General features: G+C 43.7%; 2 protein-coding genes across 3 annotated transcripts in view; both read right to left on the reverse strand.

Moving 5' to 3' along the window:
- Nucleotides 1-2,060: 2,060 nt before the first annotated feature.
- Nucleotides 2,061-12,683, reverse strand: LOC139160067 (zinc finger protein 850-like). Of its 2 annotated transcripts, none has more exons than XM_070737595.1 (2): nucleotides 12,398-12,683; nucleotides 2,061-5,924 (listed from the first exon to the last, which is right to left on the reverse strand). In XM_070737595.1, exon 2 carries the CDS (start codon nucleotides 5,242-5,244, stop codon nucleotides 2,200-2,202), a length of 3,045 nt encoding a protein of 1,014 aa, XP_070593696.1. In that variant the 5' UTR covers nucleotides 5,245-5,924; nucleotides 12,398-12,683; the 3' UTR covers nucleotides 2,061-2,199. The 2 variants fall into 2 exon arrangements, with proteins under 2 accessions (XP_070593696.1, XP_070593697.1); XM_070737596.1 differs by having other exon boundaries at nucleotides 12,383-12,683.
- Nucleotides 12,684-25,172: 12,489 nt separating this feature from the next.
- Nucleotides 25,173-27,838, reverse strand: part of LOC139160075 (zinc finger protein 135-like) — a 47,481-nt gene continuing 44,815 nt past the window's right edge. Inside the window, exon 3 of the transcript XR_011557877.1 lies at nucleotides 25,173-25,718. The gene's annotated coding sequence lies outside the window, so the exon portion shown is untranslated. The remainder of the gene's footprint in view (nucleotides 25,719-27,838) is intronic.

The following is a 27,838-nucleotide window of genomic DNA, read 5'->3' on the forward strand; positions in this document are numbered from 1 at the left end:
TGCTGCTGCACATTGTTGGCTCATGTTTAGTTGATTGTCCACCAAGACTCCGAGGCCTCTTTCGCAGTCGCTACTGCTAAGAGGGGTTTCTTCCAGGTTGTATGTGTGTCCAAGGTTTATTCTGCCTAGGTGAAAGACTTTGCTCTTCTCGATGTTAAACATCATTTTGTTGGTATGGGCCCACTGTCTTAGTCTGTTGCCAAGGTTGGGAAACACTGTTCTAAGGTATTGGCTACCCCTGCCAGCTTGGTGTCGTCTGCGAATTTGATTCCGTTTCCCTCCAAGCGCAAAGTGTGCACTGTAATATGCTACCTGAATGCTAAGGGCATGAACGCTGCTGCGATGTACCCAAGATTTGTGCATGATGGGTGCCCAAGATTTTCTCGCCAAGGCTGAACTTTGAATTTTTTTGGCTGAAGGACAATGGGTATGGCACCACTGCCCTGACTAATGTTTGCTCTCTGGAGTATGGTCATAAGCCCAAGTTTCATCTCCTGTCACTATTACACTATGCAGTTGGGAAAAGCCTCACCGTCAATCTTGAAACGGTCAAGAAATTATCGGGTGGCACCGTCTGTCCATTTTGTGCACTTCAGTAAGCATCTTGGGCGCCCACCACAGCAGCGTTCATGCCCTTAGCATTCAGGCAGCGTATTACAGCGCACACTTCACACCTGCAGGGAAATGGAATGTGGACACTCATCTCTAACCCTCACAACGCCAGTTGATGATCCACTGCTCATTCGCTTCCGTTGGCTTCCCACTACACAATAGTAACACCAACTTCCTCTGCGAACATTCCCTGCAAGAACTGTCACGCTGAGTATTGACAGCCCCAGGGACATTCAGAGATGTTCAGTGTTATTTAGTAATTAAATAGTTAACTGTGTGTGTGTTTTATTAAGGTCCTCCCATTATGATGTAAAATCCTGCCACGTCATTATGTGCATCACATCCGTCTTTATGAGATTCTCCATTTTATATAGTCATTCCTTTGTTAGAAGTCATTATGTGAAGACGTATTTTATTTGCCTCTCATGGCATATGTTTATTTTTTCCTACTTTTATAATAAAAGAAACCTTGTTTGAAAGCTAATGCTCTCTCTCACTCCATCGCCTCCAGAATGATTTATTATGGTTCACAAGGACTGTAATTAATCGCTATTTTTGACAAGAACTGCATGCCTTGTAAGCTTACTTTCCGGATAACCCTGGTATTTTGAGTGGTGTTTCCCCTAAGGACTCTTGTAGGTTTTTTTACATAGCTCAATTGGGAGTCCATCAGGTCCTGGGGTCTTATTATTATTTTGCCTTTTAATTGCCTCTGTTAATTCTGTCATTTTAATAACTTCGTTTAACATAATTTTTATTTCCTCTGGAATTTGGGGGAGATCCCCTACTCAGAAGCATTGTTGTGTATTTTCTTCTACAATGTTATTCTCCTTGTATACATTTTTATAAAAATCATATATTTTTTCTTTTCTTCCAGGCTATGACATAATATCCCCTTTTCATTTTGTAATTTGCTGATCAGTCTACTTTCCTTTCCTTATACACCACTTACCTGGTTTATTTGCATTCTCAAAAGAAATTTTGTTTAGTCCTTAATATTTGTTGCGCTAGCACTTCCTTTTCCAGCAGGCTTAACTTATGTTTTATCGAGTCCTTTTGTTGTTTTATATCTTTTCTTGCTGGTTCTATTTTTAATCCTGTCTCAAGTTAATTGTTGACTTGGGTCAATCATGAGTTCATAGAATAACAAAGACTTATCATCAAATATATCTGGAAGTGCTACATACTTGTGTTCCCCCCCCCCAAATAAGACCCAATTTTATTTTCTTTTGGGTCCCAAAATAAGCACCAGATCTTTGTTTCGGGGCATGTCTTACCCGCTTACCTTAGGACGATTGCAGCCAGGAAGCCCCTGATACCTGTTCCACCACTGTCTGATTTCTCCTGCAGCTGCTCATTGCCAGACATTGTGTAGCTCTGGTGAAGCCCATGCAAGTTGTGTCCCAACTGTTTCACAACTGATTAAAATACTTTTAACTTCGGGAGGATTTTCTCTTTTTTACTTTTATTTAACGTAATAATGTTTTGAAAAGCTATCATTACCTATACGTTTCCTTTTCGCTAAACCTCTCTAAGTGCACTAACAAAGGAAATTCAAACATTCACTAAATTCATCATTTTCTGAACTCAGTTCAAAGATTTTTCAATGGTATGAGTCCTCTGGTGTATAACTAGGTAGGAATTCTGACTGAAAGTTTTCCCACAATCAGAACATTCAAAGGGTTTCTCTCCTGTGTGAATCCTCTGATGTATTATCAGATGGGAATTACACCTGTAACATTTCCCACAGATAGGGCATTCAAAGGGTTTCTCTCCTGTGTGAGTCCTCTGGTGTATAACCAGGTGGGAATTCTGACTGAAACTTTTCCCACAGTCAGGACATTCAAAGGGTTTCTCTCCTGTGTGAGTCCTCTTGTGTTTCACCAGATTGGAATTAGCACTAAAACTTTTCCCACAGTCAGGACATTCAAAGGGTTTCTCTCCTGTGTGAATCCTCTGATGTGTCACCAGGCTGGAATTATCACTAAAGTTTTTCCCACAAATAGGACATTCGAAGGGTTTTTCTCCTGTGTGAGTCCTCTGATGTCTCACTAAGCTGGAATTACCACTAAAGTTTTTCCCACAGTCAGGACATTCAAAGGGTTTTTCTCCTGTGTGAGTCCTCTGGTGGGTCACCAGGTGGGAACTAACACTAAATTTTTTCCCACAGATAGGACATTCAAAGGGTTTCTCTCCTGTGTGAGTCCTCTGGTGGGTCACCAGGTGGGAACTAACACTAAATTTTTTCCCACAGATAGGACATTCAAAGGGTTTCTCTCCTGTGTGAGTCCTCTGGTGAGTCAGCAGGTGGGAATTCTGACTGAAACATTTCCCACAGTCAGGACATTCAAAGGGTTTCTCTCCTGTGTGAGTCCTCTGGTGAGTCAGCAGGTGGGAATTCTGACTGAAACATTTCCCACAGTCAGGACATTCAAAGAGTTTCTTTCCTGTGTGAGTCCTCACGTGTGTCACCAGGCTGGAATTATCACTAAATTTTTCCCCACAGATTGGACATTCAAAGGGTTTCTCTCCTGTGTGAGTCCTCTGATGTATTATCAGAAGGGAATTACGCCTGTAACATTTCCCACAGAAAGGACATTCAAAGGGTTTCTCTCCCGTGTGAGTCCTCTGATGTTTCACTAAGCTAGAACTATCACGAAAATGTTTCCTACAGGTAGGACATTCAAAAGGTTTCTCTCCTGTGTGAGTCCTCTGGTGTACCACCAGGTTGGAACTAACACTAAAACTTTTCCCACAGTCAGGACATTCAAAGGGCTTCTCTCCTGTGTGAATCCTCTGATGTGTCACCAGGCTGGAATTATCACTAAAGTTTTTCCCACAGTCAGGACATTCAAAGGGTTTCTCTCCTGTGTGAGTCCTCTGGTGAGTCAGCAGGTGGGAATTCTGACTGAAACATTTCCCACAGTCAGGACATTCAAAGGGTTTCTCTCCTGTGTGAGTCCTCAGGTGTATCACCAGGGTGGAATTAAGACTAAAGTTTTTCCCACAAATAGGACATTCAAAGGGTTTTTCTCCTGTGTGAGTCCTCTGATGTTTCACTAAGCTGAAACTATCACTAAAGTTTTTCCCACAGATTGGACATTCAAAGGGTTTTTCTCCTGTGTGACTCCTCTGGTGTCTCACCAGGCTGGAACTCAGACTAAAGCTTTTCCCACAATCATGACATTCAAAGGGTTTCTCTCCTGTGTGAGTCCTCTGATGTCTCACTAAGCTGGAACTATCACGAAAATGTTTCCTACAGGTAGGACATTCAAAAGGTTTCTCTCCTGTGTGAGTCCTCTGGTGTACCACCAGGTTGGAACTAACTCTAAAATTTTTCCCACAGTCAGGACATTCAAAGGGTTTCTCTCCTGTGTGAATCCTCTGATGTGTCACCAGGCTGGAATTAGCACTAAAGTTTTTCCCACAGATAGGACATTCAAAGGGTTTTTCTCCTGTGTGAGTCCTCTGATGTGTCACTAAGGTGGAACTATCACTAAAGTTTTTCCCACAGATTGGACATTCAAAGGGTTTTTCTCCTGTGTGAGTCCTCTGATGTTTCACTAAGCTGGAACTATCACTAAGGTTTTTCCCACAGATTGGACATTCAAAGGGTTTCTCTCCTGTGTGAGTCCTCTGGTGAGTCAGCAGGTGGGAATTCTGACTGAAACATTTCCCACAGTCAGGACATTCAAAGGGTTTCTCTCCTGTGTGAATCCTCTGATGTTTCACTAAGGTGGAACTATCACTAAATTTTTCCCCACAGATTGGACATTCAAAGGGTTTCTCACCTGTGTGAGTCCTCTGATGTTTCACTAAGCTGGAACTATCACTAAGGTTTTTCCCACAGATTGGACATTCAAAGGGTTTCTCTCCTGTGTGAGTCCTCTGGTGAGTCAGCAGGTAGGAATTCTGACTGAAACATTTCCCACAGTCAGGACATTCAAAGGGTTTTTCTCTTGTGTGAATCCTCTGATGTTTCACTAAGGTGGAACTATCACTAAATTTTTCCCCACAGATTGGACATTCAAAGGGTTTCTCTCCTGTGTGAGTCCTCTGATGTTTCACTAAGCTGGAACTATCACTAAGGTTTTTCCCACAGACAGGACATTCAAAGGGTTTCTCTCCTGTGTGAGTCCTCTTATGTCTCACTAAGTTGGAACTATCATGAAAATGTTTCCTACAGGTAGGACATTCAAAAAGTTTCTCTCCTGTGTGAGTCCTCTGATGTTTCACTAAGCTGGAACTATCACAAAAATGTTTCCTACAGGTAGGACATTCAAAAGGTTTCTCTCCTGTGTGAGTCCTCTGGTGTACCACCAGGTTGGAACTAACACTAAAACTTTTCCCACAGTCAGGACATTCAAAGGGCTTCTCTCCTGTGTGAATCCTCTGATGCGTCACCAGGCTGGAATTATCACTAAAGTTTTTCCCACAAATAGGACATTCAAAGGGTTTCTCTCCTGTGTGAGTCCTCTGGTGTATCACCAAGTGGGAATTCCGACTGAAACTTTTCCCACAGTCAGGACATTCAAAGGGTTTCTCTCCTGTGTGTGTGGTTTTGTGTCTCAGGAGGTGGGAATTTCTAATGAAATCTTTCCCACAATCTTGATACTGATAAGGTTCTTCCATGGAGTGAATCCTTTGACATATTACCAGGCGAGAATTATGACGGAAACTTCTCCCAGAGTCCAGATATTGAACGGGTTTTTCTCCTTGATGATTCCTCTGATCTATCACCAACTGGGAATTATAATTGAAAGTTTCTCAATGATCAAGACATTCAAAGCATTTATCTCCTATGTGAGCCTTCTGGTGTATCACCGCGCTGGAATTGTGACTTTTCCATAGTTAGGACATTCAAAATGTTTCTCTTCTGTGTGAGTTCCCTGGTGTCTCATAAGATGTAAATGTTATTGAAGCTGTTGCCACAAGCTGGACACTCACCAGTGGATTGACTCCAACCCTTTCATTCAAGCTGTTTTCTTCCTCATAAGGAGGAGCCTGCATTACTGTCTGCTCTATGTAACTTTAGTATTGACCTTTTCTTTTCCATGGAGTTCCAGATATTTCTCTCTTTTGCCGAATGAAAAATAATCTCCTTTCACTTTTCATGTAATGTATCCTTGGGTTCTGCATAATCTGCTTATTCTTTCTTGATTTTCTCTATTTTTTGTAACAGCTGCTGGAGAAGGAACAGCATTCTATGGTTTTCTGAAGGAAATGATTCAGATGTCACTCATTTTCTTCCCTTTTCAATGTTGCATATTATTTACAGTTGTCCAGAGTGCTCTTATTGCCATCCTCTTTGTCTATAAGATTCAAAGAAAAGAGTGACTTTAATTATATATGAAATGGTTAGAGGATGTGAAAAAAGAAAAAAAGGTATATATTACAATGAAAAAACACACGTGTCCCAATACTAGAATAATCACTTACATTATTGATAATTCATATGACAAATGGAGTTCTACTGAGATCCATGTTCAAACATCAATTCAATCAAATTCAGCTATGTAGTTGGGTCAATCACAAATTCTTAGCAATGCAAAGTGTTATCATAAAATATATCTAGGGATAGATTATATAATTGCAGATATATGCATTGAGAAACAAATAGATACAGTGATCCCTCGATTATCGTGAGGGTTCCGTTCCAAGACCCCTCGCGATAATCAATTTTTCGCGATGTAGGGCTGCGGAAGTAAAAACACCATCTGCGCGCATACGCAGATGGTGGAGGGTCGCAGCCGGCCTGGGGGGCTTTCCAGCACCCCCCCGAACCCGGGTTGGGGGTTCGGGGGGTGCTAGGAAGCCCCCCAGGCCGGCTGCGACCTTTTAAAACAGCCGCCCCGCGTCCCAGCTGACTTCTGAAGCAAAAGCCAAAGGCGAACTTCCGCGCTTCAGAAGTCAGCTGGGACGCGGGGCGGCTGTTTTAAAAGGTCGCAGCCGGCCTGGGGGGCTTCCTAGCACCCCCCTGAACCCGGGTTGGGCATTCGGGGGGGTGCTAGGAAGCCCCCCAGGCCGGCTGCGACCTTTTAAAACAGCCGCGCTGCGTCCCAGCTGACTTCTGAAGCCAAACGCGGAAGTGGTATAGCAAAAAAACCGCGCACGTATTTTTAATTTATTATTTTTTGTAAAATCGCGATATAGCGTTTCGCGAAGATCGAGATCGCGAAAATCGAGGGATCACTGTACACCTACCTACCCGTGTATATAGGGAGAAAATCTATGTCTTTCATGCCTGAAAAAAATGTACAAAATGGTGACAGTCGAACCTTCTGAGTTAAATTTAGAGATGTGGGGGCTTTAACTGAGGAAATGATACCGAAAGCTTGTGCAAGATTTGAAGCACCACCTTTCGTCAGCTGCAAATAAGAACAGAAAATACCGTCTACATTGCTCTGGTGACATCCCCACTCAAATAGTCTCTATTTCACCTACCACAATGGGAACTGATATCTGTGTCACTAAGTAGTTCAATCATTAAATATGATGTCACATGACAGTGCCATCTGTTCCCCTGGAGTTGTTAAGAAAATTACTGCGGGTTGTTAAAGTCAATTTCATAAGACTGTGACTTGCAATTTCCTGCCAGATACCCACTGATTTTGGTGGTGAGGACCACCTGTGCAACTAAAGATCCTCACGCACCAAGGAACTAGCGGTGGATGGGAAAAGAGCTGATGTAGTTCCCATCTTCAAAAAGGAGGGAGAAAAATGGATCCACAAAACTATAGGCCTCGGTGAGGGGTAGCATATAAATCCAACTAATAAAGAAAATAAACAAACAAACAAATAAATAAATAAAGGCAAATTACCCTGACATCAATACCTGGGAAGATCCTGAAAAAGATATAATAATAATAATAATAATAATAATAATAATAATAATAATAATAACAACAACAACAACAACAACAACAACAACAACAACAATAGCTCACATTAGAGAAACATCGTTCAGCTGTGGCGAGGGGGGCGTTTGCCCAGGTTCGCCTTGTGCACCAGTTGCGAACCTACTTGTACCGGGAGTCACTGCTCACAGTCACTCATGCCCTCATCACCTCGAAACTCGACTACTGTAATGCTCTCTACATGGGGCTACCTTTGAAAAATGTTCGGAAACTTCAGATCGTGCAGAATGCAGCTGCGAGAGCAATCATGGGCTTTCCCAAATATCCCCATGTTACATCAACACTCCGCAGTCTGCATTGGTTGCCGATCGGTTGCCGATCACAATTCAAAGTGTTGGTTATGACCTATAAAGCCCTTCATGGCACCGGACCAGATTATCTCAGGGACCGCCTTCTGCTGCACGAATCCCAGCGACCAGTTAGGTCCCACAGAGTGGGCCTTCTCCGGGTCCCGTCAACTAAAGAATGTCGCTTGGTGGGACCCAGGGGAAGAGCCTTCTCTGTGGCGGCCCCGGCCCTCTGGAACCAACTCCCCCCAAAGATTAGAATTGCCCCCACCCTCCTTGCCTTTCGTAAGCTGCTTAAAACCCACCTCTGCCGACCCTCTTCCCCCTAGGCTTTTACAATTCTATGCATGGTATGTATGTTTGTATGTTTGGTTTTTTAGATTAATGGTTTTTTAATTGTTTCTAACATCAGACTACTATTGTACACTGCTTTATTGTTGCTGTCAGCCACCCCGAGTCTCCGGAGAGGGGCGGCATACAAATCAAATCAAATCAAATCAAATAATCAAATCAAATAATAATAATAATATAAATAATTAGATTTGTATGCTGCCTGTCTCTGAAGACTCAATGAAACAAAAAATATTGCAAACACCTAGAAGCAAAAGTAACAAAAAAAGCTTCTTCCAACATATAAGAAACAAGAAAAAAGTCAAGGAAACAATTGGTTCATTGCAGGGAGAAAGTGGCAAGAAGGTGGACAAGCAACAGAGAGAAAGCAGAGGTACTTGACACGTTTTTTGCATCTGTCTTTACACAAAGGGAAAAAAACAATCCAACCTATCAAAAACAGCACCACAAAAAAACATATTAGGAACGCAAGTTAAAATAGGGAAGAAAATGGTGAAGGAATCCCTGCCTTCCCTAGACAAGGGATAGGCAAAGTTGGCTCTTCTATGGCATATGGACTTCAACTCCCAGAATTCCTGAGCTAGCATGATTGGCTCAGGAATTCTGGGAGTTGTAGTCCACAGGTCATAGAAGAGCCAACCTTGCCTACCCCTGCCGTGGATGAATTCAAATCAACAGGACCAGATGGATTAAACTCCAAGGTTCTGAAGGAACTGGCAGACGAGATCTCAGAACCACGGAACTATATCTTTCAAAGATCCCGGAGCACCGGGGAACTGCCAGAGGACTGGAAAAGAGCTGATGTAGTAGTTGCCATCTTCAAGAAAGGAAAAAAAATCAGATCCAGGAAATACAGACCTATTAGCCTGACCTCAATACCAGGGAAGATTCTTGAAAAAATAATCATGCAATGAACTAATGAACACCTAGAAACAAAGTAATAACCAAAAGCCAACATGGATTTGTCAAAAACAGATCATGCCAGACTAATCTTACAGTATTCTTTGACAAAGTGACAAAATTAGCGGACCAGGGGAATGGTCTCAATGTGGTTTACTTGGACTTCAGTAAGGCTTTTGACAATTTAGACTACTACTAAATAAAGTAGAAAAATGTGGGATGGACAGCAACATAGAAACATAGAAGACTGACGGCAGAAAAAGACCTCATGGTCCATCTAGTCTGCCCTTATACTATTTTCTGTATTTTATCTTAGGATGGATATATGTTTATCCCTGGCATGTTTAAATTCAGTTACTGTGGATTTATCATCCACGTCTGCTGAAAGTTTGTTCCAAGGATCTACTACTCTTTCAGTGAAATAATATTTTCTCACGTTGCTTTTGATCTTTCCCCCAACTAACTTCAGATTGTGTCCCCTTGTTCTTGTGTTCACTTTCCTATTAAAAACACTTCCCTCCTGAACCTTATTTAACCCTTTAACATATTTAAATGTTTCGATCATGTCCCCCCTTTTCCTTCTGTCCTCCAGACTATACAGATTGAGTTCATTAGGTCTTTCCTGATACGTTTTATGCTTAAGACCTTCCACCATTCTTGTAGCCCGTCTTTGGACCCGTTCAATTTTGTCAAATTATTATTATTGTTGTTGTTGTTATTATTATTATTATTATTATTATTATAGAAACATAGAAACATAGAAGACTGACGGCAGAAAAAGACCTCATGGTCCATCTAGTCTGCTCTTATACTATTTTCTTTTTTTAATCTTAGGATGGATATATGTTTATCCCAGGCATGTTTAAATTCAGTTACTGTGGATTTACCAACCACGTCTACTGGAAGTTTGTTCCAAGGATCTACTACTCTTTCAGTGAAATAATATTTTCTCACGTTGCTTTTGATCTTTCCCCCAACTAACTTCAGATTGTATCCCCTTGTTCTTGTGTTCACTTTCCTATTAAAAACACTTCCCTCCTGGACCTTATTTAACCCTTTAACATATTTAAATGTTTCAATCATGTCCCCCCTTTTCCTTCTGTCCTCCAGACTATACAGATTGAGTTCATTAGGTCTTTCCTGATACGTTTTATGCTTAAGACCTTCCACCATTCTTGTAGCCCGTCTTTGGACCCGTTCAATTTTGTCAAATAACATTACCAGATGGATTCAACTGCACCCAACATGTAGTGCTCAACGGAACTACATCTACATGGAGGGATATATGCAGTGTGGTAGCTCAAGCCTTTGTTTTAGACCCAGTACTCTTCAACATCTTCGTCAATGACTTGGACAAGGGGATAGAGGAGGAGCTTATCAAATTTGCAGATGACACCAAACTGGCAGGAATAGCCAACACTCCAGAAAATAGGTGCAAAATACAGAAGGATCTTGACAGACTTGAACAATGGGTGCTATCTAACAAAATGAAAAAAGTGGAAAAAAATGGTGAAAAAAGTAAGGTTCTATATTTAGGCAAGAAAAACAAAATGCACAGGTGCAGTATATGTGGTATATTGCTCAACAGTAGTAACTGTGTAGTGGACAACCATTTAAATATGAGCCAGCAGTGTGTAGCAGCTGCCAAAAAAGCCAATAAAGTTCTAGGCTTCATTAACAGAGGGATAGAATCAAAATCACGTGAAGTGTTAATACTACTTTATAAGGTCTTGGTATGGCCACATTTGGAATATTGCATTCAATTTTGGTCACCATGGTGCAAAAAGGATATTGAGACTCTAGAAAAAGTGCAGAGAAGAGCAACAAAGATGATTAGGGGACTAGAGACTAAAACATATGTAGAATGGTCGGAAGAACTGGTTTAATGAAAAGAAGGACAAGGGGAGACATGATAGCAGGCTTCCAATATCTTAGGGGTTCCACAAAGAAGAGGGAGACAAATTATACTCCAAAGCACCTGGGGGTAGAACAAGAAGCAATGGGTGAAAACTAAACAAGTAGTGAAGTAACTTAGAATTAAAAAGAAATTTCCTGACAGTTAGAACAATTAATCAGTGGAACAGCTTGCCTCCAGAAGTTGTGACTGCTCCAATACTGGAAGTTTTTAATAAGGTGTTAGATAACCATCTGTCTGAAGTAGTGCAGGGTTTCCTACCTAAGCAGGGGGTTGGACTAGAAAGCCTCCAAGATCCCTTCTAACTCTGTTGTTGCTGTTGTTGCTAAGCAAATATATATCCAGAAGTTAACATGTCAAAAACAGATCATTCCAAACAAATGTTATTTCATTCGTACACAAAGTGACTAAATTAGCAGACCAATGAAATACATAGTAAAATTGGATTTAAGTAAGGCAATTGACAAAGTAGACCATAACCTACTTTTTGGTAAAATGGAAAAATGTGGGATAGTTACATCATTCAGAATTTTATTTTGTTCTATATAAGTGTATACATTATTGAAATAAATGAACATTTGCACAATATTATCATTTTTTGAGTTTCACCTGTATTAGGGGGCTGGAGATTAAAATATAAAGACGGGTTGCAGGAGTTGGGTATGTCTAGTCTAGGGAAAAGAAAGACTAGGGGTGACAGGATATCAGTGTTCCAATACTTGAGGAATTGCTACAAAGGTGTGTGGGGGGGGGAGGGCTGTCAACCTATTCTCCAAAGCAGTGTTTCCCAACCTTGGCAACTTGAAGATATCTGGACTTCAAATCCCATTCGCTGGCTGGGGAATTCTGGGAGTTGAAGTCCAAATATCTTCAAGTTGCCAAGGTTGGGAAACACTGCTCCAAAGCACCTGAAGGCAGGACAAGAAACTGGATGGAAACTAATCAGGGAGAGAAGCAACTTAGGACTAAAGAGAAATTTCCTGACACTGGGAACAATGAAGCAGTGAAACGGTTTGCTTTCAGAAGTTGTGGGGGCTCCACCGCTGGATGCTTTTAAACAAGAGACAGAATAGCCATTTGTGCTTGTGCAGCGCGTCGGAATAGAAGACCCGCAAGGTCCCTTCCAACTCTGTCACCAACCCCCAGTGATGGAGCACCCACAACCTCTGCAGGGAAGCCATTCCCAAAGAATCAGCCTTAACTTGAAAGAGACTTTTTCAATCTTTCCACCAGCAGAAAATTGCAGCCACCAGATTCACAGCGTGCAGCGCCACTGGGCTTAATTTGGGCAGGAGGGGAACCTGCAGCAGCAGCTGACATGTTTCAGCCCGGTTGTTTCTCTGCTTCCAGGCCGTGGAGGAAATCAAACAGCCCGACTTGCTCCCGGACTCTCCACCCACCTGCCCTCGATTCACCTTCCAACTGCTGCTTATATCATAGGAAGAGCACAAAAGCCGCTCTGCGCGCCACTTTCCTCCCGTGGGCGATCCGGAAAAGGAAGTTTGGCTGTTCCAAAGGTCCTTTGTGAAAAGGCAATTGGAGTTCTACTCTTTCCTGGTCTTCCAACCCTTCTAGCAATACAGAACTCGATGGTTTTAACTCCTTTAAGATCAACCACAGGTACTATCCGCTTTCTAGGTGGAAGTGTTGCTTGTTTGTTCACCAGCTCAGATAGGAGGCCGAAAACCATGCTTCTGCACTTTCTGCCTAAGGCGTTTGCAACACGTTTCCGCTGATTAAATGCTATCAAGTTGTTTTTGACTTCTAGCAACCGACTTTTACCACTGAGCCAAGTGAAATGTGATGCTTCCTAGCAGCGAAGGGCTACCACACTATGGGCGTGGCTTATGCAGGGCGCCCTGCATTTTCTTTCAACATCTTTCATGTGGGTGGGTGGGGTGCTATCCCAAAGCACCGTCCCCCAATCCGGGCAGTAGTTAGTGTCAGCCCCTATGCCTGTTTCAATGTTCATATGTTGTAGGCTAGTTAACGTTTCTGAATACATCTACACCATATCTATCCTTGACCAGGATATACTTCTTCTTCTATGACTACTTCAGCTTCAACCACAACAACACAAGAGCACACAACAGATTTAAACTTAATATTAAACGCTTCAAACTTGACTGTAAAAAATATGACTTCAGTAACCGAGTTGTCGAAGTGTGGTACTCATTACTAGACTCAATAGTGTCATCCCCAAACCCCCAACACTTTACCCTTAGATTATCTACGGTTGACCTATCCAGATTCCTAAGAGGTCAGTAAGGGGCAAGTAGAAGTGCACTAGAGTGCCTTCCGTCCCCTGTCCTATTGCTCTCCTATATCTCCTATACCTTTCTTCTATTCCTATATCTCTTCCTCTATTCTTTCATTGATATGTTCTATTACTATACAGTATCTTCTTTTCTATTCTTTCATAGATATATTTTACTATGAGTATCTCCTCTATAACTGTCATCATGTATTTTACTATGTGTGTGTGTGTGTGTGTATATATATATATATATATATACCCACTAAAACTCTCATTGTGTATTGGACAAAATAAAAATAAATAAATAAATAAATATAAGTCTAGAAAGTATATTGTTCTTCTGTTGGAAACTTCTGTCTCCATGCATCAAATATATTCAATTCATCCACTATAGTAAAGATTTAGGTAAAAAAAAATTGAGTTTTATTCTTTTTTGACATTTTGTAATCGGAGTCCTTTCTTCCGCTGTTTAAATCCAGAAGTGAATAAAGTTTCCATGTCCCCTTTTTTATTATCCTTTCAAACTATAGTCCATAATTTAAAAGGACAAAGTTTTTTCCATTCTTTTAATTATATTTTACTCCACTGATGGTATTGAAAACAAATGTTTTCTCCCAGATGACTCCAATCTTGTTCCTCACTTTCTCACCATCAGAATAGCATTCCAGTCATCTCCGAAAAAGCTGACAGCTGGGAAGCTAGCCTGTGGCTACCTTGGAGATCTGCAACAGCCCCCACAATGTGTTTTCCTTCTTCACCACTCACCTGAGTGGCTCCGACTGTAATTAGGGTCTCCAATCAGCTGGGGCTCGGCAATTCAGCCCCCATGGGAAGTGAGCCTACTGTTCCGATATTGGCCCTGCCTTCCATTTCCATGAGAAAACTTCTTGTGAGTTCAATCAAACTAAGACCTGGCCAAAGTGTGGCCTGCGGGTCTCATGCGGCCCGCCTGCTGTCTGTGACCGGCCCGCGCCGCTGTCTGTGACCGGTCAGCGGAGGTCGGTGTCCGCTTCAGTGTGAGGATGAAAGAGCTCACCGTGTCTGCCGGGACTCTTCCTGGTAAATCATGAGAAAAGCAGGAACAGGAGGAGTCCTGGCAGATGTGGTGAACTCTATCATCGTCGGGCAGTAGGAAAAGTGAAAAGTCAGGACTCCGGTAGTTTAAATCAAACTGGTTTATTCATGGCAAGAGAGAATACAAGAACACTGGAACGGTAGATTTGCCGGAATGAGGGCAACGGCTAACCCGTTGCCCTTTTATACTCTTTTTAACGCGGGCTTTTCCCAACTGACACACATTTAACTTTCGCGGCTATTTTCTGAATAGCCGCGTCTTAACCAATCGCAGATTTTCTGCGAATATTTTTTAACAAACACAACACCCCTCCCTCTTCGGCTGAGACCATGATTACGTGTTAATCCACGTCACATAGTCCTGCAAGCGGATTGGTGGCTTTACAGATCTCTGGGACCTGCGCAGTTCATTTTGCTGGGAGCTGCTTGCCTGGACGGCTGGCTCCGTTGCTCCGCTAAGGCTAGTCTCTGACGGGCCTGGTTGCGATGATGCATTTTGATCTTCGCCGGCCGCCAGGGGCAACAAGCAGCCATCGCTGGAGTCTCGAGGTGGTTCTGGTAAGTCCTCTATTGGTTTGTCTACAGTAGGCAAAATGTCTGAGTTAGTCTTAATTCTTTTGCGTAGTTGGTCGACATGCCGATGCCAACTGCGCCCATCTGTTAATATTACAACATATGTTTTTAAACCTGTTTTATCCAATACTGTTCCATCTTTCCATTTATCGTTCGAATCATAGTCTTTGGCATAAATTAAATCCCCGATGTTAAACTGTCTCTCACTTTGTAGTTTTATTTCTTTTTGGTCATTCTGGTAATTTGGGTGAATTCTGTCTAATTTGGAACGAAGGTTTCTGCCCATTAAAAGTTCTGCCGGGCTTTTGTTTGTAGACGCTGACGGCGTAATATGCTGAATGGTTAAAAATTCATCAATTTGTTGTTGCCAATCTCCTAATGGTGCTTTGTTTAATGCTTCCTTTGTGGTTCTAACCATTCGTTCTGCTTGCCCATTAGCTTGGGGAAAATGAGGTGGAGTGAGCACATGCTTAATGCCCTGGTCTGCAAGAAATAGTTCCATTTGACGGGCTGTTAACTGAGGCCCGTTGTCAGATACCAAAATATCTGGAATACCATGTGTGGCAAACATTTTCCTTAATGCCTTTATAGTTGCACTAGTAGTTGTGGATGCCATGAGTTCAATTTCCAGCCACTTGGAGTATGCATCCACAACCAGTAAAAAGGATTGGCCCCTGATTGGTCCTGCAAAGTCAATATGTATTCTAGACCAGGGCCCTCTTGGTGTTGGCCACTCTGATGGTGTGACTTTTGGTGGGTTGGGTCTTGTTCTCTGGCAGGGTATACAACCACCCACCCATGACTCTATGTCCTTGTCCAAACCTGGCCACCATAAATGACTTCTGGCAATAGTTTTCATTTTGACTATTCCTGGGTGACCTATATGCAATAACTGCAATGCTTGCTTCTGTAAGGATTTTGGAATAACAACCCTGTCTCCCCACAATATACAATCTTTTAACACATTTAATTCAAACTGTCTATTCTTAAAAGGTTGAAATTGGTTTGGTTGTTGTTCAATTGGCCATCCCTTTAATATCCATTGTTTGATGTATTTCAAAATTGGATCTGCTTGTGTCTGATTGGCTATTTCTGTTGCTGTTAATAACGTTTGTTTACTAGTTTCAATTAATAAAACGCTTGAGGCAGGGGCTGGATCACTGACTAAATCTGTTTGGGGGCACCTGCTTAATGCATCAGCATTTCCTATGTCTTTCCCCCCCCTGTGGATTAATGTATAATTGTAAGCGGCTAGAAAAATAGTCCAACGAGTCATGCGAGGAGAAAGAAAGGCGGGAGTTTGTTTGTTTCCCGCCAAAATGCCTAAAAGCGGTTTATGGTCGGTGATTAATGTAAAGGGCCGACCACAAAGGTAATAATGAAAACGTTTAACTCCAGCGACAAGGGCTAACGCCTCCTTGTCGAGCTGGGAGTAATTCCTTTCAGCTGCCGAAAGAGTTTTAGAATAATAAGCTATTGGGGCTTCTGTGCCGTCCGGAAAGTTATGGCTGAGGACGGCTCCTATGCCGAACGGTGAAGCGTCGCAGGTTAGGGATAAGGGCATAGCTACATTATATTGCACTAGGACACTGTTGGAGGAAAGTAAATTTTTTACTGCTTGGAAAGCGGCTTGTTCTTTTGGTCCCCACGTCCAGGCAGAGTCTTTCTTTAGGAGGTTATGAAGCGGTTCTGCCACCGTCGCTTTCTGTTTAAGAAAGACGGAATAAAAGTTAAGGAGTCCTAGGAATGCTTGTAAGTCTGTCTTATCTGAAGGGATGGGGGCATTTCTTATGGCATCAACTTTGTCATTTGTGGGGTGAATTCCAAAACGATCTATTGTAAAACCCAAGAATTCAACTTTGGGCACAGCCCAAGAACATTTGTCTGCTTTTAAATGGAGTCCTGTTTCTTTAAATTTGGTTAAAACGCGCCTGATTCTGTCCCATAACTCAGATTTGGATGTGGCTGATATTAATACGTCGTCGAAATATGGAACGACCCCAGGAATATTATTTAAAATGCGTTCCATCAGACCCTGAAAGATACCTGGGGCGGTAGAGACTCCAAACTGGAGCCGGGTGCATTTAAAGGCACCTCTATGAGTTACGATTGTCTGGGCCTCAGAGGTGTCTTGATCTACGGTGAGCTGTTGATATGCCTGTGCCAGGTCCAACTTCGCGAAGATGGACCCATTTCCTAAGGTGTGCAAGAGTTGTTGCACTACTGGGATTGGATAGGCATTATGCTGTAGTGCTTTATTAATCGTGGCTTTATAATCTGCGCAAATTCTAATAGAGCCATCCGGCTTAATGGGCGTTACAATAGGAGTTTCCCATTTGGAATGATCAGTGGGAACTAAAATGCCCTGAGCTATTAATTTGTCCAATTGTTCATCCACTTTAGGCAAAAGTGGAATGGGGATTCTGCGGGGCTTTAATCGGATAGGCGAAATATTTGGGTCCAAATTAAACGAAATGGGGCTGCCTGTATATTTACCCAGAGTGCTAGAAAAAACTTCGGGAAATTCTTTCAATAAATCATTTGGGTCAAAAGAGTCACATACATTGTTAACCCCTGAAATTTCAATACCTAAAGGTTGTAACCATCTAAGTCCCAGTAAGGAGTGTTTAGGGCCGTCAACCACTAACAGAGGTAAAAACCCTTGAAATTTTTTAAACGCAATAGGAACATTTAAGCATCCTAATACTGGAATTGAATGGCCCTGAAAATCACTCAAACCCGGTTCCCAAGGTTGCAAGTCAGTTTGTTTTACACGAGGTAAATATAATTTAAGTTTTTCCCAAGGCATTATGGAATGTCTGGAACCGGTGTCTAATTCCATTTGGCAGGGGTGGCCGTTGAGGAAAAGAGAAACAAATAGCTTGTTTTCCGCAGCGGGAAAATTGCAGTTTACGGAAGAAGGGGAGTTACCTCGTTGGTTAGAAGAGGGCGGGTTGTCAGCCGGGCGGGAAACGTTGCGCGAAAACGGTGGTCTTCGATTCCTCGGTGAAAAATAGGGTCGTTGGTTTTGCTGAGTTGCTGGAGTTGGGTTGGCGGCGCGGCAGACTTCAGCGATGTGGCCGCGGCGCTGGCAACGGCGGCAATAGGCGTCCTTGAAATGGCAGCGAAAACGAGGGTGATTTCCGTTGCAGCCGGCACATCTGTCTGCACGGGAGGCTTCTTTGGCGTCATGGTCGGAGGCTCTTCGGATTTGGAGACAGGTGTCGTCTGGAGTAGCGGATTCCGCGTGTTTTTCATCAGGAGGGCAGGCGTGCCAAGGTGATTCATCAGGAATGTGATGAACGGTTGAGGTTGCGCGTTTAATTTCGGCAACAGATGTTTCAGATACCTCGGAGGCTTTTGCTGCCTTAAGAATGTCTTGGAGAGAGGCATCCTCATCAACTAAGTATTTCTTCTGGAGCGTGATATTGGTTAGACCGAAAATAAGGCGGTCAATCAGCTGTTCCTCTGGATCCTTGTATTTGCACTTCGGGAGGAGTGCGCGTAGGCGAGTTATAAAATCGTTGGTGGATTCCCCGTCCGCTTGCCTCATCTGAGCGAATTGATGGCGGTATACGCGGACAGGAGTCGTCGGCTGGTAATGAGCGGCAAGTTTTGCTTGTAGAGTTGACCATGCGACGGTTTCCAGGGTGTCTGGGTCAACGAGTGTAGAGGCTAGGCTGTAGACTTCTGTGCCGCAATAAGCGAGGAATATAGCTTTCTTCCTCTCGTCATCGGCGTCATGTAGATTGCTCGCTTTCAAGAAAAATGTGAATTTGGACATATACGAGGTCCAAGCTTCCGTCTCGGAGTTGAATACGGGCGGCGGTGGAGCCATGGCCGAGTTCATGGCTGCGTTAGCGGGAGTTCGACCTCTTCGTCGCCACTGAAAAGTCAGGACTCCGGTAGTTTAAATCAAACTGGTTTATTCATGGCAAGAGAGAATACAAGAACACTGGAACGGTAGATTTGCCGGAATGAGGGCAACGGCTAACCCGTTGCCCTTTTATACTCTTTTTAACGCGGGCTTTTCCCAACTGACACACATTTAACTTTCGCGGCTATTTTCTGAATAGCCGCGTCTTAACCAATCGCAGATTTTCTGCGAATATTTTTTAACAAACACAACAAAAAGCAAGTAGGATGCTTGGCTGCATAGCTAGAGGTATAACAAGCAGGAAGAGGGAGATTGTGATCCCCTTATATAGAGCGCTGGTGAGACCACATTTGGAATACTGTGTCCAGTTCTGGAGTCCTCACCTACAAAAAGATATTGACAAAATTGAACGGGTCCAAAGACGGGCTACAAGAATGGTGGAAGCATAAAACGTATCAGGAAAGACTTCATGAACTCAATCTGTATAGTCTGGAGGACAGAAGGGAAAGTGGACGACATGATCGAAACATTTAAATATGTTAAAGGGTTAAATAAGGTTCAGGAGGGACATGTTTTTAATAGGAAAGTGAACACAAGAACAAGGGGACACAATCTGAAGTTAGTTGGGGGAAAGATCAAAAGCAACGTGAGAAAATATTATTTCACTGAAAGAGTAGTAGATCCTTGGAACAAACTTCCAGCAGAGGTGGTTGGTAAATCCACAGTAACTGAATTTAAACATGCCTGGGATAAACATATATCCATTGTAAGATAAAATACAGGAAATAGTATAAGGGCAAACCAGATGGACCATGAGGTCTTTTTCTGCTGTCAGTCTTCTGTTTCTATGTTTCTATCATCCTCGCACTGGAGGGGACCCCGACCTCCTGCTGAGAGTGGTCGAGCACAGAAACCACTCAAACACTCCAACGCAGTGACTGTGGTGCATCGTGTTGCCATAAAGCAAACAATTAGGGGTCTGTAGAGTGGGTCTGGGTGTTTAAGTGAGGCCAGGGTCTGGGTCTTTACAGTATTGGGTAGAACTGAGTTAATTAGTGTTAATAGAAGGTACATGGTTGTGAGGGATTGCCATTGTAAACTGCATATTGTAAACTGTACCAAACTTGTACTTAAAGAGTTATGCTGCATGGGAATCCCAGCAGCGCAAAAATGGGCACTTCGCTGGCAACGGAAGTCCGTGGGTGGGGTTTCCCAGCGAGGGGAGCCTCAGGGAAATCCCAGCATTGCAAAAACACAGAAGTCCGGAGGTGGGGTTTCCCATGGAGGGGAGCCTCAGGGAAATCCCAGCAGTGCAAAAACAGGCGCTTTGGCTGGCAAAAGGGGTGAATTTTGGGTTTGCATGCATTAATCGCTTTTCCATTGATTCCTATGGGAAACATTGTTTCGTCTTACAAACTTTTCACCTTAAGAACCTCGTCCTGGAACCAATTAAGTTTGTAAGATAAGGTATCACTGTATTCCCCTTGATATTTTGATACTCCAGATACCCCCCGCCTTATTTTTTGTCATGCTCAAAACTTTTTTTTCTAGTTTTGTTTTCCCCATCTGTAAACCTCAGGGGAAGAAGAGTTTTGAGGATTTCCAGAGAAACAAATAAGATGTTGATTGCTACCTTGCTTTTTAAATCTGCATGTGATTTAGTTTTCCATACTTATCTCTTTGACAATCCTGTAAGATTCACATAAAGTATTAATTTAAATATGGTTTACAAAATGGCTGCACAATATTTTTTAAAAACATATCCCAAGGCATATATTACAATAAAAGGCAAAAAGGCAAAAATGCTAACTTAACGTCTTATATTAATTATTTACATTTAAAATGTACATGTCAAATACCTATTCAGTTATGAAATTTATTTGGTTGAGTTATCATCAAATATAAATGGGAGTGCTGGGAACAAATTACACACGCACACACACACAGATATATATTATATATATATAATTATTTACAGCAGCACAAAGCTTACAACTTCAGCCTGATGATGGTGAATGTGATTTCACCGAAACGTCACATAGACATTCAAAATATTGTCGTCAGGCATGGGGGAATTGAGATATCTCCCCCGAGCCTATATAATTTATGTATGGTATGTTTGTAGGTATGTCTGCTTAAAAATGGGGTTTTCTTAACTACTTTAAATTTTAAATTGTAAATTATTAGATTTGTTATGAATTGTTTTATTATGTTGTGAGCCGCCCCAAGTCTACGGAAAGGGGCGGCATACAAATCTAATATATAAATAAATAAATAAATAAATAAATAAATAAATAAATAAATAACATGAGGCAAAACCCGAACTCAGATCTACACACACACACACACACACACACACACACACACACACACACACATATATTTGATGATAACTCAACAAATAAATTTCATAACTGAATGGGTATTTGATATATATTTATATACAGTGGTACCTCATCTTACGAACGCCTCTTCTAACGAACTTTTCAAGATACGAACCCGGTGTTCAAGATTTTTTTGCCTCTTCTTCTGAACTATTTTCACCTTACGAACCCAAGCCGCAGCTGCTAAGATGAAGGGGTTTCTTCCCCCCCTTTTTTTAAGAAAGGGAGGGGTGGCTTGGAGTGGGGAAAAGACTCCATTTAATTAACCAGGAGAACGGCGTGTTTGCAAGCAATGAGGGGGGGTGTCTTTTTAAGAAAGAAAAGGGAGGGGTGGCTTGGAGTGGGGAAAAGACTCCATTCAATTAACTAGGAGAACAGAGTGCTTGCAGAGGCACTGAAAGGGTCTTTTGAAGAAAGAAAAGGGAAGGGTGCCCCCCTTGCCTTTCTTCCTTCCCACTCACCCTTTAAGCCTAGCCTTGCTTCTTCCACCCGCCCCCTTTAGCTGCTCCTCCCTGCCCTCTGTTCGCCTCCCTTCTAAAGTTTGGGATTTTCCTGAAGGATTTGCATGCATTATTTGCTTTTACATTGATTCCTATGGGAAACATTGTTTCATCTTACGAACTTTTCACCTTACGAACCTCCTCCTGGAACCAATTAAGTTTGTATCATGAGGTACCACTGTATATATACACATACATACACAGTGGTACCTATACAGTGATCCCCCGATTATCGCGAGGGTTCCGTTCCAAGACCCCTCGCGATAATCAATATTTCGGGATGTAGTGGTGCGGAAGTAAAAACACCATCTGCGCATGCGCGCCCCTTTTTCCATGGCCGCACATGCGCAGATGGTGGAGTTTGCGTGTGGGCGGCGGGGAAGACCCTTCGGCCGCCCAACAGCTGATCTGCTCCGCAGCGCGGCAGCAGCGAGGAGCCGAAGATGGGGTTTCCCCGTTGCCCAGGCTCCTTGCTGCTGCCGCGCTGCGGAGCAGATCAGCTGTTGGGCGGCCAAAGGAATCTTCCCTGGGTCTTCCCGCCGCCCAGGCAAAGGGGAAACTCCAAGATCGCTTGCTGCTTGCCCGTCACCCGCTTGCCCGGCCGCTCGCTTGCCGCTTGCCCGTTCGCCCACCCGCCCGGCTGCTCGCTTGCCGCTTGCCTGTTCGCCCGCCTGCCCGCTTGCCCGCCCGCCTGGCTGCTCGCTTGCCGCTCGAGAGCAAGAGGGGGAGAGATAGAGAAAGAGAGAGAAGGAAAGAAAGAGATGAGAGAGGGAGGAAGAGAGTGTGAGAGAGGAAGAAGCAAGATAGAGAAAGAGAGAGAAAGAAAGATGAGAAAGGAAGGGAGTGACGTCATCGGGTGGAAAAATCGCGATATAGCGATTCGCAATGATCGGGATCGCGAAACTCGGGGGATCACTGTAAGAACCTAATTCGTTCCGTGACCAGTTTCTTAAGTAGAAACATTCTTAAGTAGAAGCAATTTTTCCCATAGGAATCAATGTAAAAGCAAATAATGCGTGCAAACCCATTAGAAAAAAAATAAAAGCTCAGAATTTGGGTGGGAGGAGGAGGAGGAAGAAGAAGAGGAGGACCTTCGCTGCCCAGAGTGAAGGGAGCGTTTCTTTTCTCTGAACGTTGGCAGAGGTTTATTCCCTCCAAGCGCCCAGAGAAAGGAAAACGTTCTGTTCGCTCTGGGCTGCCAAAGCCTCCTTAAGCGCCACCGAAAGGCTCCTCTGGCAGCCCAGAAAAAGCCCATGATGGCCGGGATTAAAGGGGGAATGGCAGGAAACTGGCCGGGCCTTCATGCCGCTCTCAAAATTCCTGGGAAATCTTTCCGGGCTTGGGTTCTTAAGTAGAAAATGGTTCTTAAGAAGAGGCAAAAGAAATCTTGAACCCATGTTTTCCCAATAATAAAACCCAGTTTTATTTTCTTTTAGGGACCAAAATAAACACCAGGTTTAGTTTCAGGGAATATCTTACACCTTGGGAACATTGCAACCAGGCTGCCCATGCCCTAACACCTATTGCACCGCTGCTTTACTTCTGCAGCCACTAGTGGCTAGACACCATGTAGCTTGTCGCATAGCCCCGACCCTCGGAAATTAACTCCCCCCCCGGAGATTAGGACTGCCCCCACCCTTCTTGCCTTTCACAAGCTCCTCAAAACCTACCTCTGTCCTCAGGCATGGAGAAATTGATTCCCCTGGGCTGTTTCCGCTTTATGTATGGTCTGTATGAGATGTATGATTGTTTTTATATTAAGGGTTTTAAATTGTACTGTTTCTCGTTATGAGCCACTCCGAGTCCTCAGAGAGGCATACAAATCTAATTATTTATTTATTTTATTCATTAGATTTGTATGCTGCCCCTCTCCGAAGACTCGGGGCGGCTCACAACAACAATAAAAACAATATAGTAGTAGAACAAATCTAATATTAAACATATAAAACCCTATCATTATTTTTAAAAAACCAAACAGCACATTCATACCAAACATAAAACAAAGTATAAAAAAGCCTGGGGGAAAGGTGTCTCAACTCCCCCATGCTTGGCGGTATAAGTGAGTCTTGAGTAGTTTACGAAAGACAGGGAGGGTGGGGGCAGTTCTAATCTCCGGGGGGAGTTGGTTCCAGAGGGCCAGGGCCGCCACAGAGAAGGCTCTTCCCCTGGGGCCCGCCAAACGACATTGTTTAGTCGACGGGACCCAGAGAAGGCCAACTCTGTGAGACCTTATCGGTCGCTGGCATTGGTGCGGTAGCAGGCGATTCCAGAGGTACTCTGGTCCAATGTCCTGTATTGGACCAGAGTATTATTATTATTATTATTATTATTATTATTATTATTATTAATAATAATAATTCCGACTTCAGACTGACCGAATTCTGAAGTATAACACACCAGACATCCTGATTGTGGAGAAAAGGAAAGTATGGATCATCGACCGCAATCCCAGGAGACAGCAGAATTGAGGAGAAGCAGCTAGAGAAATTAGTGAAATACGAAGATCTAAAAATCGAGCTGCAACGACTCTGGCATAAGCCCGTGAAAGTGGTCCCAGTGGTACTTGGCACACTGGGCGCAGTACCAAAGGATCTCAGTGGACATTTGAAAACCATCGGAATTGACAAAATCTCCATCTGTCAATTGCAAAAGGCTGCTTTACTGGGATCGGCAAACATAATTTGCCGCTGCATCACGCAGTCCTAGGTGCTTGGGAAGCGCCCGACTGGTGATGAAATACGAAATCCAGCATAGTGACCTCGTTTGCTGTGTTCTATTGACATAGTAGTAGTACTGTAGTAGTAGTAGTAGTAGTAGTAGTAGTAGTAATAATAATAATAATAATAATAATAATAATAATAATAATAATCTTTGTCCAAATTGTTTCTCAGCTGATTAAAACACTCAACATCTGGAGAACTTTTTTTATTTTTGAGGAATTGTTTTAAAAAGGTACCATCAGCTATCCTTTTCCTTTTGGCTAAACTCCTCTACCTACACTCCAACCATTTCCACTTGATTGTATTTTCCTTCACTCTTGCTTTCCTTCTAAGAAGGCAGAGACGAACGTGAGCCAAATATGAGTATGCTATGCTGCCGGTTGCATCAGGATGTTATGTGGTGTGGTGTGCCATTACCACAGTTCACACCAGGGATGAATCCAGGGCTCATTGAAAATGGTGGCTGCTTCCAGGACAAAATCACAATGTTCAAGAATGCATGTCGTTCCCACTCTTCCCTGCCCTACATGAAGTTCAGTGATCTTCAAAAAGTATGGGGGCGAGTGTGAGGTCAGGTGGAGTGGGTTGAAAGTCAGGTGTAAGGGGCCCCTGGGCAGGGGGGGAAGTGAAAGGCCAAGGGGACACAAGGGTTAGGTTACAGAGCACAAGGATGTCTTGGAGGGTGGGGAAGGCCTAGAGATGCCTATGGAGGAAAGCTGGTCCTGCACTAGGCGGTCAAGATTTTTCTCCAGTTCTGAGTAGACTGAAATGACCGAGAAACACGGTTTCTAACTTCAACTCTTTATTCTCAGCAGGAGATTAACAAGCCGCGGTAACACTTTCACTCTGGCGCGTGCTCGGCAGAAGACGCGTAAGACCGGAGGCACTTCTATTTATACAGTTTCGCCCAGCAACAAGCGACGCCTGACAGCTCTCCAAGATTGGCGCCAAACCACAGCAGCCAATGAAAAGCTGGTAAACAACTCTTATTATAAATAGTGAATTCTGCTTAACAACTCATGTTTTTAAAACTTTACCCTGATACAGAATTTTGTAGAAACTTCTGGACATAACACCCCTCCCCCTTCTGGCTGGTTTTTTACAGAAGTTTACTCGGACAAACAAGTAATAAAATCGTCCAAATGGGCAGGCCTTCTTGGTGTTCGCTCCGACCGGCGAGGCTCGTTCAGGGCCTGGGTGTCCACAGAAGATGATGGTTCCTCGGATCCTGTTGGCGCAGAGTTTCCACGGCTGGAACATGGCAGAGCTGGGGCAGCGCTGGAGTGGTCACTGAACCCAGGTAAGTCCCAGTCTATTTGTTCCTGGGTTCTGCCCGGTCTGGTATAACTCCCTGTGGGGAGTGAAGGAGTAGAGACCCCATTACTTGTGTTAGCCATATTTTCCCTTATACTGGCTGTCTCCAGTCTCCCCCGTATATGATCTATGTGCCTCTTCCAGAGGCGGCCACCACACAGTTTGATCATATAAGTTTTAGGACCTGTTTGATCGGTCACTATTCCACTCTCCCACTGTCTGCCCATGTCAAAATTTTTGACATATACGTTTTGACCCACAAACACTGAGCGCTCAGGGGTCGTTGCGTTCTCAGGCCTCAATTTTACATAAGAGGGGTGCAGCCTGTCTAAGGGAGACCTCAACCTTCTCCCCATGAGCAGCTCGGCGGGGCTCTTATTAGTTGTTAGGCTTGGCGTGATGTGCTGAGTGAGTAGGAAAGTATCCAGTCTTTCCTGTATATCCCCTGGTGATGACCTCTTGATGGCCTCCTTGGCCACACGGACATATCTCTCCGCCATACCATTAGCCCAGGCTGCGTGGGGTGATACCAAGGCATGTCTGACCCCCAGGTGGGCTAAGAACATTTCTAGTTGCCTAGAAGTAAATTGGGCATCCAATTTATCCATTAGTGGTAGCGGTACCCTGCGAGGTTTTAGTCGAAGGGGGGGAACAGCAGGATCTAAAGAGAAAGAAATTGGGGGGCCCTTATAAGTACCTAACCCGTCCTTAAAAACTTCAGGAAATTCTTGTACAAAATCAGGTACCTTCAGATAAGTCAGTTTGTGAAGACCAGTAACAGCTAACCCCAAGGGAGCCATCCAATTTAGACCCAAAAGGGAATGATTAGCCCCCTCAACATTCAGAACAGGTAACAGATGGTGAACATTCCTAAAAGTTATAGGCACTCTAGTGCTTCCCAAAACCCTGATCGGGTGCCCCTGGAAGTCCTTTATTGTAATGTCCAGCGGTTGCAAAGAGTCCTGTGACAATTCAAGTATATAAAGTCTCAGTTTATGCCACGGCATTAAGGTAAATCTGGAGCCCGTATCCAGCTCCATGTGGCATGGTTGCCGATTTAGCAAAAGAGGAACAACAATTTTATTAGGGGCTGGTGGATAGGTGCCACAGTCTGTGTGTGTGCGGTTACCTCGGTTGTTCCATGGCCTCCGGTTCCCTCGTCCTTGTTGCCTGAATGGGCGGTAGGATCGTTGAGCAGGAAAGGTAGGCAGCAGGTCCTGATTGCAGAGGATGTCATCGGGTAGGGTGGCTCGGCAGACGGCGGCAATGTGGCCTCGTTTGTCGCAGCGGCGGCAGAAGGCATCCTTGAAGGGACATCTGGATCGTGGATGTTGACCCCGGCATCCGGCACAGGCTTGGAAGGGCGGACGAGGTTGTCTGGCAGGCGGTCCTCGCAGCTGGCAGCAGTGGTCCTCATATGTGTCGAAATCAGATGAGTTGTAGTCATGTGGATGACTGACGGGGGCACACGGAGCCTCAGCAATTTTACACACAGTAGTCAGCTTGTCATTAGACTTCAATTCAGCTGCAGTGGCTTCCGCAACTTCTGCTGTCTGAGCAGCCTTAATTACATCCTGCAGTGAAGAGTCGTCAGCTGCAAGCAGTTTATTCCTGATGGACACATTTTTCATACCAAGATAATGGCATCTGTCAACCTTGCCTCAGGATTTTCAAATTGACACTTGGCTAAAATAGTTCTGAGGCGCGTGGCAAACTGGTTAATAGTCTCTCCCTCGGCTTGAGTCATTTGGGAGAACTGGTGTCTAAAAACCCTTGCAGGTTTAGTTGGCTTAAAATGAGTTGCCAACTTGTCGCTCAAAGTTTGCCATGGCACCGAATTAGCAGGTTCAGGGTCGGTCAAAGTACCGGCCAAATCAAAAATTTGCGTGCCGCAATAGTTTAGAAATAAAGCCCTTTTTCGGCCGGCGGCCGCATCTTTCATGCCGGCGGCTTCGAGAAAATTTTCAAATTTGGCCATATAGGCAGTCCAAGTTGACCTCTCAGGGTCAAACAGTTCAGGCGGCTGGATGATCGAAGGGGTCGCCATAATGATTTTCCCGTAAAGAAAAAATTGCCTCTAGACCCTCGTCGCCAGTGAAATGACCGAGAAACACGGTTTCTAACTTCAACTCTTTATTCTCAGCAGGAGATTAACAA

Source organism: Erythrolamprus reginae, chromosome 2 (genome assembly GCF_031021105.1).
Source record: "Erythrolamprus reginae isolate rEryReg1 chromosome 2, rEryReg1.hap1, whole genome shotgun sequence".
NCBI classification, from domain to species: Eukaryota; Metazoa; Chordata; class Lepidosauria; order Squamata; family Dipsadidae; genus Erythrolamprus; species Erythrolamprus reginae.